The 16,215-nt window shown below is 40.2% G+C and overlaps 1 protein-coding gene across 6 annotated transcripts in view; it reads left to right on the forward strand.

Annotated features, from left to right (window-relative positions):
• arhgap24 (Rho GTPase activating protein 24) overlaps positions 1-12,348 on the forward strand; it is a 42,670-nt gene extending 30,322 nt beyond the window's left edge. For 5 of the 6 annotated variants that reach the window (XM_058050341.1, XM_058050358.1, XM_058050366.1 and 2 more), the window contains 7 exons: positions 2,987-3,109; positions 6,021-6,228; positions 7,479-7,611; positions 7,689-7,762; positions 7,836-7,957; positions 8,032-9,142; positions 9,227-12,348. In XM_058050341.1, the coding sequence (XP_057906324.1) occupies positions 2,987-3,109; positions 6,021-6,228; positions 7,479-7,611; positions 7,689-7,762; positions 7,836-7,957; positions 8,032-9,142; positions 9,227-9,497 (2,042 nt within the window). In that variant the 3' untranslated portion in view covers positions 9,498-12,348. Of the gene's footprint in view, positions 1-376; positions 969-2,986; positions 3,110-6,020; positions 6,229-7,478; positions 7,612-7,688; positions 7,763-7,835; positions 7,958-8,031; positions 9,143-9,226 lie in introns of those variants that run through there. The other variant, XM_058050376.1, reaches the window with a different exon arrangement.
• The last annotated feature ends 3,867 nt before the right edge of the window (positions 12,349-16,215 follow it).

Genomic DNA, 16,215 nt, shown 5'->3' on the forward strand with positions numbered 1-16,215 from the left:
ATTTATTACTGATTGATTTATTTGTCTTGATTTGTTTATTTATTTTTCATCTTATTTTGTGTAGAAAAATAAAAAGTAAGATATTTGAGAACAGTTGAATGTTTTATTGTAGAAAATCCAAACCAAAGCAACGTTTATTCATTTTTCTATTTTCAATAAATGTGTTTTTTTTGGGTCTCGCCCAGACCCTCCATTGGCCCCCAAGTAAATTGAGTTTGAGACCCCTGTTTTAGAGAGACTTGGTCAAGCAGCGTCCCCCTTCACTCCGCCGCCCCCTCCTTTGCTTGTTGACTTTGTTACTCATTCAGCATCAGATGGTAATAGATAGCCATTGTAGCACTATGGAGTCTGTGTTCTCTGCCAGACCGTGTCTTTGGGGGCTCAGGTGAGGGGGCTAATGTTGCCTTGTGGGACTTTGGCCATCATCGGCCATTGATACCCATAAACCGGGGGGTCGGGTGAAAGATTAGATAGGTATTAGGTGGGAGGTAATGCCCACGGTGAGAGAGAGAAGCGGGACACCCAGGAGCACAAGTGATGTTGTATTTTCTAATGCATTAAACAAGGAAATGTCAACAAATTAGGCGTGTTTGAAGAAGCATCGTGGTGTGAATGGGGACGCCGTGTTTGCTTATGGGGGTCGTGCCCTGTGTGAAAGCGGTGGTCTTTTTTTTTTTTTATTTGAGCCCAGATCTCGCCATTGTTCCCGTTACAGTGCTAAAGAGAAGCATGCGTGCACCAACCCCCTCTGCAAACCTCGCCTCCTTCCCTCCCTGCCTCCTTCCCTTTCTCTTTCACACCCTCTCAGCTGTGCTCACTCACTCATTCCGGGGCCCAAAAGTGCATCTCCAGTCAGGAGCTCCCGTCCTAAAGTTATAAGGACTTTTTTAAACCTCTGTGGACCATGGCGGTGGTGCATCAGGCTGTTCATAGTTTGCCTTCATATGGACTGTCTGATTTACAATCAGGTAATGTTGGATCTCTACACTTAATCAATAGTGCTTAGCAACGGGTTGGATTTGTTCAAATGCTTGCTTGTCTGTGCTTTTTCCACATGGTCCTGTATTAATGAACGTTATACTGTACAATACAGCGAGGGCTATCATTAGATGCCATATTCTATCTCAGCCTGCCCCTGCTTGCGTGCAAACACCACAGAGCTCACGTTTGTGTACGTTGCAAGTTTTATAGCGTCGTGTGTTTGCTGTGCTTAGACAGCGTCCGCCTTGTTTTCTGGCTCAAAGATGACCGCTTCCTCTTCAATTTACAGCACTTCATTATTATTATTATCTATGAAATACGTGTCGTGTTTCGACTTTAATTTTTTTTTTTTAGTGAATTTTTGCTGTTAATTCAGTGTTCATGGCCAAAAATGTGGATTTTTATTTTTTTGCTACCTTTTCTTCTTTTTTCCTCAATTCACTTACATCCAAACATGAAATGAAAAGATGTTTTTGTGTCATTTTGCTATCGTCCCGCCATCCTAACCACGGATATTACTTCACTTATTTTAGATTATTTTGCCAAAAAGGATGAATGACATCATCTTTTCAAAGTGATGGGTTTACAATTAAACATTTAGTAACATGTCTTTTCTTTAGATTATTGACGAAACTGCAATGTCCCAACTTTGCCACGAGGTAGAGCTACTACACTCATAATGTTAAAGTGATCCAATAAAAAAACATGTATCTCTGAATTTTGTCGTATGCAGTGAAAATTCACTTTTTGTGATATATTTACATATATGCATATGCATAGCGAACACACTGGTGTAACAGGAAGAAAAGCTCTGACTCTTTTGGGCAGAAGTCATTTGGCACCTGCTGGTTTGGATGTATAAATCTGTATTCATAAAAAAATAATAATTTAAATTAAAAAATTTAAATTAAAAAAATATATATATATTAGTATTTTTTTCTTATTTGAAGAACTATAATGCAAATCACTGAAGCTAAGAATGTAGGTCTAGGATAGAAAAGTACACAATTTGGAGTATTGGGCTACAAAAGAAATGCAGAAGATGCCGAGTGGGTTACATTGTGGTAATCTCTGTGTCTTCTAAAGATACGTTAAATAAGCAGTGACAGAAAGAAAGTTAGTTGTCTTCTATAGCAGGTGAACATTCCTGGCTTTGTGCTGAGCTAAGCTTCTTCACGCCGCAGATGGAACAGATGGTGCTAAGCATACAGCCAATCACCCATTCTATTAAAATGTTAGCTTAGCATCCTCCGTATCTACGTTGAAAGTGCACATGAGAGGAATCAGAGTGAAGCGTAATGGACATCGCGGTATTTGTGAGCCATTCCAAGCACAGTGGGATCCTTTGTTGTGTCCCACCTGTTTGGAGCTGCGAGTTAAAGACCTCGCTGCAGCTGGTTCGGCTTCTTATTAGCGGTCACCGCTGGAATGAGCAGTTGGCGTTGGCTAATGATCATGACACACACTTACAGTCATTCCTGGACATGGAAGGGAATTGGTTCCTGGTCCTATCACATGTTTACACCATGAATGCATGGTTGATTTTTGTAAATATTTTTTAGCCTTATCACTTTCTTTACCCCAAAATTACAACTTTAGAAGTACGCTAGATTCTCTCTATATATTCTATAAATACTATTTCCTCATAATATTATGTTATTCTGCTAAAAGAATGACTTTTTCCTTTTAATATTTTGACTTTCATGTGAAATTCCTGCTAATTTGTACATTTTACATTTGAATTCTTGTTAAATGATATCACACAATGTGCTGCAGGCCAATAAAAAGACACACACGAGCCACAAATGACCCCCGGAACCGCACTTTGGACTAGCCTGTTTTTATGAGGAGCATATAAGTCAAATTTGACTTGACTTTTACTGGCGTATTAACACTTGGAGTACAATGAGTACAATCCCTGCTGAGCAAAACAAAACAGCATCTGCGGGAAATCCTGTGATTTTCTAACGATAAATCATACATTGCGTTGTTTTTTTCCCAACAGGGGGCGACAGAGAGCGGATGACAACCAACCATGAGACGTACCTCCTCATGGCCAGCACCCAGAATGACATGGAGGATTGGGTGAAGACCATCCGCAGGGTCATATGGGCTCCTTTTGGCGGAGGTCAGTATGGAGGGGAACGGGGGATTATGTTGTCATGTTGAGTGTGGTGCATGAAAGGGGGGGCACGCGTGCAGCATGCGTATGCACGGACCACCATGAATAGCGGAGCCCGAGTCGGCCCCTCTGTGTGGAGTGCAGGCACTTTGACGTCTATTGCAGTTGACTGCTGGTGAATAGGACGAGCCATTTGTTAAAGATGCCACAAGAAAGGTGGCTCCACGCCGGAGCCCAGCCGGCCTTCCTCTGCCAACCCCCCCCAACACACAAATAGAGACCCATCCAGCCTTTCATATTTTGCAGTAGCAGCAGATTGAGGCCCGATTGGCCGCTCGGGGGGCCTCATGGTGCGATTGGGAGTGACAGATAAGGTGGGAGGAAACCCCCTCCGCCTCCTCCATCGATGCCCGGAATGGGTTGGTGGTTGTGCTGAAGCTCTGATGGACGGGTGAGGTGGTCATCGCCCGGCTTTAAAGCAAGCAGAGTTGAATGTTTGGGATGTGCTGCTGCGGACACTTCTTCTGGATCCTTGGAGATTTAATGCACGGTATTTACCAGTTGATTTGGGAACGTGTGAGTTCGTTTCAGAATTTGGGATGTGCTCTCCCTTTTGTTGGGATTTATGAATGAAAACACTATAATATCAGATACTCTACCATATACTCTAGTTTTTAATCTAAAGCAATATAAACACAGCACCCGGTAACCGCTAGCCTTTTTGTTAACAGTAAACAGTACAGATAAAAGTCGATACGGGGTGGTGCCCGGGTTAAGGAACAAGACATTCCATTTTGGTGAGAATCTGGATTAAGGTGCAGGTGCATGAATTTACTGTATTTACGCAACAAATGACCAAACATTTCACTATGTTAATAGTTGGGCCTGGTATTTTACCGCATTGCTTACGGTTGTAGCTAATTATTTTGCACTGTGCTACATATAATTCATAAATTATTCTTCTATTTTAGCTCGGTTTTAATAATTTTACCTTGCATTGCTATTTTACTTTACCACTGCTACGTATTTATTTATTTGTAATGCTGTAGTACAGTCATAATTAGATATAGTGTCTATTTAGTTATTTTGTAACAGGTTTAATAGGTAAAATACCGTAAATACAATTACATTTTTTAACAATAATTAAAAAAAATAATAATTACAACAAAATAACAAAATTAATAGTAATATTTTTAGTTTTTTTTAAATATTAACATTTATTAAAATTATTAAAAATACTAAATTTGTCATAAAAATAAAAGTTACGACTCCAAAAAAGAATGTATTTTTTCTTTTAGTATGCACCATGCGGGGTTTCCCACACATCACATGTGACGAGGGAAAACATTCCGAGACTCATGACTTTTAACAATAATTTTAAAAATAATAATTCCAACAAAATAACAAAATTAATAGTAATATTTTTTGTTTTTTTTTAATATTAACATTTATTAAAATTATAAAAAATACTAAATTTGTCATAAAAATAAAAGTTACGACTCCAAAAAAGAATGTATTTTTTCTTTTAGTATTTTTTGGAATGAAATTCCTGTGAGATGTTGTTCAAAAAGTGATTAGTGAACTTATTGACACACGCGGCACCAAACGCACCATGAGGGGTTTCCCACACATCACAACCTGTGACGAGGGAAAACATTCCGAGACTCATGACTTTTAACAATAATTTAAAAAATAATAATTACAACAAAATAACACAATTAATAGTAATATTTTTATTTTTCTAAAAATATTAACATTTATTAAAATTATAAAAAAAATACTAAATTTGTCATAAAAATAAAAGTTACAACTCCAAAAAATAATGTATTTTTTCTTTTAGTATGTTTTGAAATGAAATTCCCGTGAGATGTTGTTCAAAAAGTGATTAGTGAACTGACACACGCGGCACCAAACGCACCGTGAGGGGTTTCCCACACATCACAACATGTGACGAGGTAAAAACATTCCGAGACTCATGACTTTTAACAATAATTTTAAAAATAATAATTACAACAAAATAACAAAATTAATAGTAATATTTTTTGTTTTTTAAAAAAATATTAACATTTATTAAAATTATTAAAAAATACTAAATTTGTCATAAAAATAAAAGTTACGACTCCAAAAAATAATGTATTTTTTCTTTTAGTATGTTTTGAAATGAAATTCCTGTGAGATGTTGTTGAGATGTTGTTCAAAAAGTGATTATTGAACTTATTGACACACGCGGCACCAAACGCACCATGAGGGGTTTCCCACACATCACAACATGTGACGAGGGAAAACATTCCGAGACTCATGACTGCAGCGTCTGGAAGGATGACCTCCTTTTTTTTTCTTACATTACATTCTTACATTTTTGCTCTCCAAACTTTGTTGCTGCAACTTATGGAGAAGCTTGAGGAGCCTGCAAGCATATGAAGATTATTTTTTATTTTTTTTTGTTCTTGTTCTTGTTCTCATGAGATTCCATTTTGGGGAAAATGGTGGAATCCCGGCGCTTTAAATTAGGCACATGTGATGTGTTTTATTACCACAAATTTATTAGGAAGCGTTTTTTGCTGAAGTTGGCCAAGTGTGTCAGCCTCAGGAGGGGTGAGTCCAACCAACTCGAATTTGTGTGTTTTCTGTTTGTGTCACACGCCAACAGTGACAAAGCCGTGACCTTCTCGATGCTTTGAAATGATGGTAAAAGACAAATCGGAGAGATGATGCAACATGATGTCTGACTGACCTTCATGACGCTGCAGTCTTTTTGATGTTTTCTGGTGTAATCCTCCAGGAGATGTCCCTTTAATCAGCGTCCGCGCCTGCTTTACTGCAGCCTGTGATTAGCAAGTTTCCCTTTATGAAGTGCTCCACCAGAACCCATTATGGCTAACTACAGGATTCCGTCTCCTTCTCGCGTGTGTCGCAGGGATCTTTGGTCAGAAATTGGAGGAGACGGTGCGATACGAGCGCCGCTTCGGGAACAAGCTGGCCCCCATGCTGGTGGAGCAGTGCGTGGACTTCATCCGGCAGAGGGGCCTACGAGAGGAGGGCCTCTTCAGGCTGCCTGGACAGGCCAACCTGGTCAAAGAGCTGCAGGAGGCCTTTGACTGCGGGGAGAAACCTTTGTTTGACTGGTAGGCTGGGTTTATAAAGCCTCATTGTGGGGAGGGGGGGGGGGGGGCACCTCATCCTATCAACCAACCTTATTCATACCGTCCCAAATACAACATACTTTACCTCAATTGTATGTTAGAACACACTTTTTATTGGTTACCACTTTTTGCAGAGTCACTACTACTCTTAAACTCTTTGTTTTCAAATGATGACCTAATTTAATGTGTGTGTGTGTGTGCGTGTGTGTGTGTGTGTGTCGTCTTATGTCCGCCATGTTTGTGGAGTTTGTTGGAATTCATATTTTGGAGTGTGTCCCTTCAGTAGGTAGCCAATGATAAGGCTAGCTTTTTGGAAATGATGGCAAAATGTCGTGTTTACATGCTAGAATGGAACCTTTTTAGCACATTGTGGCAGCCGTCTTTGTGGGGTTGGTCGCACCTTGTATTTTGGGGTGTGTCACTGCAGCGGTTAGCGCATTTTGACAGTTAAGAGCCCGAACGACCTTGCCTCTTAGCGCCCTTAAAATGTAGTGTTTGCACCACCATTCCAGAGTGTTTGTCCGTGGTTAGCACCTTTTCATATGTCTACTGTGGAGACACGATGGCGAAATGTAACGTATACTAGCCACTTTGAATCGAAATCTAGTGTTTACGTGACAAATTATAGAATTTTCCGCATTTTTGTGGCGTTTATTGCAACAGTTTTAAGGTTAGCGGCTTGTACGATTGTTGGTCTGTAGAATGGTAATGGTTTAATTTCATTTGAACATGCATCAGATTACAATTGAATGCATCACATAATCAGTTCACAGTTCCACATGTCCAAAAGTAGTAGGAAGAAGCAAAGCTTATTAAATCCTACCCCTCCATCTGGTACTTTTACAATCAGTAACTGTTACATTTGTTCACTTCCTGCTTTCCTAATATAATTTAAGTGTTTTTTGATTTATTTTTATTTTTATTTTTATTTTTATTTTTATTTTTATTTTTATTTTTATTTTTATTTTTATTTTTATTTTTATTTTTATTTTTATTTTTATTTTTATTTTTATTTTTATTTTTATTTTTATTTTTATTTTTATTTTTATTTTTATTTTTATTTTTACCATAATAACTGTCAATATAGTGATATATATATATAGCACATCATGACTTGTATTGTTTCTTGAATTGGCTCATAATAGTACAAACCTTGTACTTCTAATTGCTTTAAAATATCGGGGAAATGTAGAGTGTACGTAAATTCTGGAATCAAACTCGTGTCCTTGCAGCAACACAGATGTGCACACCGTAGCGTCCCTGCTAAAGCTCTATCTCCGTGAGCTTCCCGAGCCAGTCATCCCCTTCCACAAATACGACGACTTCCTGTCCTGCACCAAGCTTCTTGGGAAGGACGACGACACGGTAAGACCAGTACCCAGAACCTTTCTGGTTCTGTTGGGCTCTCTGAAGCAGGAAGACATGTTGTCTGTGACGTACAGGGCATGAGGGAGCTAAGGAAGCTGGTCCAAGGTCTACCTCCAGTCAACTACAACCTGCTGAAGTACATCTGCAGGTAGCGACTCGCTTTGCAAAGCTAACGTTTCAATGAAAGAGAGAAAGTTTGGCATTAGTTCCTCTTTTTGCAGATTTCTCGATGAAGTCCAGTCGTATTCTGGTGTGAATAAAATGAGCGTGCAGAACTTGGCCACGGTGTTCGGTCCAAATATCCTCCGGCCAAAGGTGCAAGATCCGGTTGCCATCATGGAAGGTCTGTATGGAAGCCATCTAAAAGTTCCGTGCTAAAAGAGGCCCAGACAGTGATGGATGGTCTGGTGTTGGCAGGAACCGTTCTGGTCCAGCAGCTCATGGCGCTTTTGATCGGCCGGCACGATGCGCTCTTCCCTTGGGACGAGAACCCGGTGGGACTCGAGGTTGCCAACAACAACAACATGGAGTCGCCAAGGCGACAAGGCGGCGTGGTCACAGTGGCTCAGAACGTGGAGAACAACAACATGCAGGCCGTGCGTCAGTGCGTCTGGGAAGCGCCTGAGTCTCCTCCCTGCCAGCGTGAGGACAACGATGGCTCGTCGCGCTCGGCAAGCCCTCGTAACGTTCCGGGACGTTTCGGTAACACACGCAGTCCGCCGCTGACTGTTAAAAAGAACCCGGCGTTTAGCAAAGGCAGCGGGATCGTTACTAATGGCTCCTTTAGTTCCTCATCGGATCCAAACCAAGAAAGGAGTCCGACTCTAATCAGCGGCGGGAGCCTACCAGGACGTCGGAGCGGGACACTGAAGGGCACGGGTACAAAAATGGGAACCAGCGGAGTTACAAGCGGAGGGAACACTAACGGAGTTCTTCGCATGGGAATTTCCGTCCCGGACGGAGTGACGGGTGTTCTGAACGGTCGCTGCGGTCTTTGGGCACCGAACGGATGCGTCACGTTACGGGAAAACAACAAAACACGCGACTACCCCAACGGGGATCAAACATCCAACCAAAACCGTCTATCCACGTACGACAACGTCCACTTAAACCAGCAGAACCTGCAGCAGCACAACCACGCCCCCCCCGTCTGCCTCAATAGCAGCTGCGAGGACAAGCAGAGCGTGGACAGCGCTACCTGGTCCACCTCTTCCTGCGAGATCTCCCTGCCGGACAACTCCACTTCCTGTCGCTCCTCCACCACTACGTGCCCCGAGCAGGACTTCTACGGATGTCACTACCAGGACCTGGACGCACCCGCACAGGACCGGGAGTCGGGTGGGGGAGTGGAGGACGAGGGAAGGGACAGCGGCAACAGAGACGGGGGTGGAGACGGCGTTGGGGGCGGCGACCACAGTAGCAAGCTCAACGGGGGACCGGGCGGCCATAGCGCACTGCACAGCCTGGTGGCCAGCCTCAAACAGGAAATGCACAAGCAGAAGTCGGAGTACGAAGCCAGGATAAAGAGGTGGGCTGGGGTATATACTATAGTATCTATATAATATATATGTAGTACTAATATATCTATATATGTCCTATTTATCGTAAATAGCTTAGAGCAGCGCAACCTGGATCTGGAGTCGGAGATGGTGAGCCTCCACGAGGAGCTGGACCAGGAGAGGAAGAAGTACACCATGGCCGAGATCAAGCTACGCAACGCCGAGCGAGCCAAGGACGACGCCGAGCGGCGGAATCACATGCTGCAGAAGGAGATGGAGCAGTTTTTCTCCACGTTCAGCGATCTCACCGCCACGGGGAACGTTGCCGCCACCGCCACAGACCCCCGACGCCCGGATCGCAGCAACCCCATCTGGATTCAGTGAAGGTGTGCTCCTTGACCTCTGCTAGCTAGACCATAACGGGGACAAAGGAAAGGACATGGAAGAGCATCTCTCTTCCTAAGCTAATGTTTACCCAGCATGAGTAAGATAATAAGACATAAAAAGACTTAATAAGACTCAATAAGACACACAATTTAGCCACAGTGGGCAGTAAATTTTACAATAGGATGATGATGACTAGCACAAACAGATTAGCATGGGTTAGCATCATCTCACTCCCGCCTTCCTGAGACCCTTTCATAGCCGCCCAAAGCAATGCCTGTGACTTTGATTCTCGAAATTTGTCTTGTAAATTTTGGACTTTATTCTCGAAATCTCAGATTTCGCTTCTTTTTTTTTTTTTACTCTGGAATTTTTATTGAAATTTTTCTCCAGGAAAAAAAAGTCGTAAATTCACGAGAATAAAACTCAGAAATTTACAAGAATAAACATAAACTTTTATTATTGTAAATTTATTACTTTATTTTCAAAATCTGAGATTATTTTTTTATACTCTGCCGTGACCGGCATTGCCAGGGACAACTATGAAAATTGGAAATGCACTTTTTTTCCTCTGAACATTTAAAGAAAAAAGTCATTAATTTCTGAAAACAAACGTCAACTTTTATTCTTGTATATTTATTTATATTTATTTTTCTCGTAAATGTATGACTTTATTCTTGTAATATTATAAAATAATAATATATAATAAATATTAAAATAATATTTATGAAAAATATATAAAATAAAATATTATATAAATGTTTTTCTAAAAAAGTCTTGCAATAATGAGAATTAAAGTCATACAATTACAAGAAAAAAATGTTCTCATAAATTTACGAGAACAAAAGTTAATCATAAATTGACTACTTTTTTACTCAGAAAAAGTCATAAATTCACGACAATAAACGTGGACTTTAATTCTCGTAAAGGTACGAGTTTATTAGAACTTTATTAGAACTTTATTCTTGTAATATTGCGAATCTGAGTTTGGTCCCGTTAAAATGTAAACACGCCTCCTAAAATGGTGTCCAGCGCTAGCCTGGCTAGCAACGATTCTGCCACCGTAGCTCCTCTGGAATCGCACCTGTCGAAAATCTGAGTTAGCTACGTGTTCCGTGGTTAGCGAGTATAGCTAGCGGAAGGAAAAAGAGTTTGTAGTCAATGAAAATGTCCGCCATCACCTGGAGTGATGTGAGGGTGCTCCTTTAAGGGAAGGCGTCTTCCTAGTCCTCAAAAAGTGGAATAAGAAGGTGCTGACTGAGATTACATTATTCTCATGTACATAAATGGGGAAACGAGTCTTATGTATAAAGTGAAATGAAAACATACGTACAGTAAATGTTTACGTGCTATTTAAAAGTGTTATCCGTGTTGTATGTGTATGTGTGTGTGTGTGTGTGTGTGTGCGTTCACACTGTATACGTCTTTGCACTTACATGTTTGTTGAGTGTTCCTGTCCGTGTGCATCGGGTTTATGACCAAAAAAAAAATGGACAAAAAAACCTGCTGTAAATAAAAGAAGTTAATAAACATCAAACATTTTTGGCACAAAAAAAAACAACTAATCGTACGATGAATCCACGCGGTACCCCCCGTGGTTGGGACCCGATGCAGCACGCAGGGTTAGCGGGTTGATACTGTGAAAAACAGGGACAACAGCAGCAATTGTGTAGCAAGGTGTGCGTGAGTGAATGTCTACGATGGGGTTTCCCAAACGTTTTTGTCATATCGTTATCGTGATTGCCCCCCCCCCCTCCCGCCAGTTTTTAATGATAACCACCGCCTCGCCAAAATAACCCAAAGTCCAAGTTAAGCTTGCTCACTCATGAGCCCCTGCCACCTACATGTCATGCCATGCATGGAATTGCTCCTCCCACCAGTTATGAGCGCTAATCACCACCTTGCGTAATAGAAATCATCAAAGCATTTTGAAATAAGCCACAATCACACACGCTGCATAGCTGTCGTATGATGTCATTTCAGACACTCCTCCCGCCAGTTATTAATAATACCCCCCACCTTGTATAATAGAAATGAATAGAAATATATGAAATAAGCCCCGAAGGTATGCTAGCTCATGCAGGAGCACCACACACCCATACATCTTACGCGATTGCTTCTCCCGCCAGTTATTAATAACTGCCATCTTGCATCATATATAGGACTATAAATAATCCACAAAGTTAAAGTTCAAGGTACACTTGATGGTGTACATGCACACACGCAATGTACATTTCATATCATGACTGCTCCTCTTGACAGTTATTCACGATGACAATAATAATTATTACAATAATAGAAAGACTCAACACAATCCATAAAGTCCATGCTAAACATGAGCGCCCGTGCATGCATGCAATATATAAATGGCATACATATATTGAATCCTGCTGTTTGTTCTTAATGATAACCGCCACCCTCAGTTTGGGAAACCCCGCAGTATGAAGTGTGGCTGCAAGTGGACAATGCAATCTTTCTAAAGTAGTCTGTGTTTAGCTTGAAACCAAATGCCACGTCTGTCTAAAAAAAATGCAACACGTCATCGTCTTCTTTCAACCTGCTGCTGGTCATTGCAGGACTTTTGGAATGTGCACGTGGGGCAAACTACAAAATAAAGACCGGGTCTCACGTAGCTCTCATTTATTATGTACCATAATCCCCCCCTCACCACCACCACCAAGAGACTTGAGTCGTGGTGAGGGACAGAGGACTGGGACTGTGGAATAATCCATGATGCCATACTTGATGCTCATACAAATGATAACATGAATAAAAATGCATTCAAGCAATGACAGGTGTCTTTTTAGTTTATTTTCACCGACATATTATCAAAAATATTGGGTAAAAACTTTTTAAAAATAATAAAATAATAATTAAAAAAATAGCATTAAAATTAATTTTAATTGGGAGAAAAAATGAAAATCACGTCTCATTTTTTGATTTTATCAGAACATTTTTTACAAAGAATCTTGCTTCAAAGAAACAAAATACCAAAATCATCCAATGTTAGATTTATTCATTCATTCATTTTCTACCGCTTATCCTCACGAGGGTCGCGGGAGTGCTGGAGCCTATCCCAGCTGTCTTGGGGCGAGAGGCGGGGTACAACCTGGACTGGTGGCCAGCCAATCACAGGGCACATATAGACAAACAACCATTCACACTCACATTCATACCTATGGACAATTTGGAGTTGCCAATTAACCTAGCATGTTTTTGGAATGTGGGAGGAAACCGGAGTACCCGGAGAAAACCCACGCATGCACAGGGAGAACATGCAAACTCCACACAGAGATGGCGAGGGTGGAATTTAAACCTAATCTCCTAGCTGTGAGTTCTGCGCGCTAACCACTCGTCCGCCGTGCAGCCATTGTTGGATTTATCTAGAAATAAAAACAACACAAACTCATCCAAGATCAAAGATTTAGTTTATTTTCAATCACATACATGTACTATTTTTTTTACATACACAGTTCCTTTAAAATGGGTTTGGAGTAACAGCTCTTTTTTCGTTTTTATCTTTTTGATTTTTGCCTGAAGCTTTTTCAAATCGGCATGAAACATGTTTCATGGCGGCAGAATGACTGACGGAAACAGCAGAAAAGTCAAAGAAGAATAAAAAAGAAAAGGGGTAAAATATGTAGAAGATGAACTGATTGGGATGGATGAGCTATACAAGGTCGTCGTTGTTGGGCCTCCCTGTGTCTTTATTGCATCGATGGCTTGTTGGTATTTACAATAGCATGGATCAATATCCTGACATGACTGAGTTGACATTCAGAAAGGATGATTTGAAAAGAAAAATCAGCACAAGTTGAGATCTTTTCATTTCAGGACACATTGCGTTGACTTGCTGCTTTATTTCAAATCAATAAGAAATGATTGGCTCCTACTTTTACATTCACTTGACAGCTGTTTGTGTGGAAAAGGGTCCCTTTTAAAGAGGGGGTGGGTATGATGCAACACACTTAGTACATTATGACCGTAAAATGTTGCATTTTAGGTCGACTTAAATATGAAAACGGTGCCCCGTGGATCGCAGGTTTCCCCATCCCTGCTTCCATAAAACACGACTTGTTGGCAAAATGATGTACAGTAAAATAAATGAAATACATAATGTGGAAAACGACATTATTTAATTTGAAAAATACAATATCGTTCATTAAAAGAAATACAAACATGAAATAAGCAAATAAAATCTAATGATGTTGTGGGGGTGTTAAAGTTTTAAAAATAAAACTGTAAAAATACAGCCTGTTTCGGAATATTTTATTTAATATGCTCCCCAAATGAATTATTTTTAACATTACATTTCTTGCAATTACATGTGAAAATGTTAGCTGTCAATGTTTTTAAAATAAAAATTTAATAAATAGAAAAAAATGAAATAAAATGTAAATAAATGCACCTTTGGGGGGGTGTTAAAGTTCTAAAAATAAAATTAAAATATAGCCTGTTTCGGAATATTTTATTTAATAAGCTCCCCAAATTAATTATTTTTAACATTACATTTCTTGCAATTACATGTGAAAATGTTAGCTGTCAATGTTTTTAAAATAAAAATTAAATAAATAGAAAAAAAATTAAATAAAATGTAAATAAATGCACCTTTGGGGGGTGTTAAAGTTCTAAAACTAAAACTAAAACTATAGCCTGTTTCGGAATATTTTATTTAATAAGCTCCCCAAATGAATTATTTTTAATATTACATTTCTTGCAATTACATGTGAAAATGTTAGCTGTCAATGTATCAAAAATTAAATAAATAGAAAAAAATTAACTAAAATGTAAATATGCACCTTAGGAGGCTATATTTCATTGATTTGATAATGACGCCATTTTAGAAGGGGAAATAAAGGAAAATAACGAGGTGACAAGTGAGTATCGGAGAGATAGAAGAAGATCCATTTAACCCGATATCGGCCTCTAAAGACACAATAAAAAAAGCTTTCCAGTGCAGCGAGTGTTTGGAGTCACAAAAAGAGCCTCAGAGAGGTCGATATTGGTCAACATGTACACATCAGTCAAAGTTGCACCCTGTTTAAAGAGGAAAGATTGCCCTGACCAGACCCTGAACGCAACACCGACTTTATTGTACAGTAGCTTATTCTGGAGACACCATCCCCTGTAGGCCCTCCAGGGTACTGCAGGTGGGTATCATAGGTGAAGATAATGGGTTTTTTTTTGGGGGGGGGGGGTTATGGGACTATTTGGACTTTGTGTGAAGCCATGCACTGACATGAACAGTGACGCGTTTTTAAAATCGCAACATTTACAAAAGAAAGCTGTTCCAAAGATTTGCTGCTGGGGGGGTGATAGTTTTAAGGCAAAATAAGTCATGTGACGTGTGTGGGTTCAAACGTTCAAACACTACATCCATACCAAAAGGCACTTGCCATTGCCATCAACTAAATAAACACACTCTTAACAATGTGCTCAACATAGCAGGCGGTCCGTACTGAAGTCTTAGACCACCGTTACATTTGGATCAGATGGAGGACAGCCACACCCCCACCAAAGCCCCCTGCGGTATATCACTGGAGTGCTGCAAAAATTACATTCCAAAAAATGGAAGTGCTCTGCTGTTTTTAAGAATGTACATAAATTGCTAGTCAAAGATCCTCTATTTGTGAAAAGCACTCTGTTATTACAAAAAATGCACTGCTAAAAAAAAAAAAAAAAACACGAGTCAAAGATCCTCTATGTGACAGGCGTCCTCTGTTGTAATGCAAAAAAGTCAAAGGTCCTCTATATGAAAGTGCTTTAAGGATCTACTGCCAAAAACACTAGTCTGAGATCTTCTATTTGACAGGAGTACTGTGCTGTACTGTGAAGCAAAACTGATAAAAAAAAAACAAAGATCCTCTATTAGACAAGACAGGAGTGCACTGCTGATTTTAAAAGACGTACTGCAAAAAAAAAAACAGCTCAAAGATCCTCTATGTGACAGGATTTCTTTGCTGTACTGTGAAGCAAAAGTGATTAAAAAAAAATAAGAAAAACGCGAGTCAAAGATCCTCTATATGCCAGGCGTGCGCTGCCGTTTTTTAATATATACTCAAAAAAAAAACAAAAAAACAGCCAAACATCCTCTATTAGACAGGACAGTAGTGCACTGCTGATTTTAAGACATACTGAAAAAATAAAAAATAAATAAAAAGCAAGTCAAAGATCCTCTATGTGACAGGAGTTCTTTGCTGTACTGCAAAGATCTTTGTTTTAAGGATATACTCCCGAAATGCTAGTCCAAGATCCAAGATCCTCTATTTGATCCTCTATTTAAAGGGGCTGATGGCGGAGGTATACACTGTGCTCAATTGTTTGTTGTGTTTACATTGAAAGGTGAAGAATGAATTGACATGTGAGACAGCGCCCTCTGCTGGACTCCAAGCTGCAGCGCTACCCATCAAACCAAAAGCTGCTGGCGGTGGAGTAAGACTTCAGTGACAGCTGTGATGGCGGTTTTTCCCCTTCCTGTTCACCCTTTGCTCGTGTCGCTGCTTAAAAACATATTTGATGTCCTTTGAAGGACGGATGAGATAAGATGAGAAGCCAAAATGAAAGCAAACCTTTTCCCCCCGTTCAGCTGTAAATGGTCACACAAGCGTACCTGTCATCGTGTAGCGGTGTTAGTTGACATGACAACACTTTTTAAAACGGACTGTAGTGACTTCCCCCGAATGTCAATCATCATGCATCGACTGGCGGGCGCATGGGA

Source organism: Doryrhamphus excisus, chromosome 2, assembly GCF_030265055.1.
Source record: "Doryrhamphus excisus isolate RoL2022-K1 chromosome 2, RoL_Dexc_1.0, whole genome shotgun sequence".
Lineage (NCBI taxonomy): Eukaryota > Metazoa > Chordata > Actinopteri > Syngnathiformes > Syngnathidae > Doryrhamphus > Doryrhamphus excisus.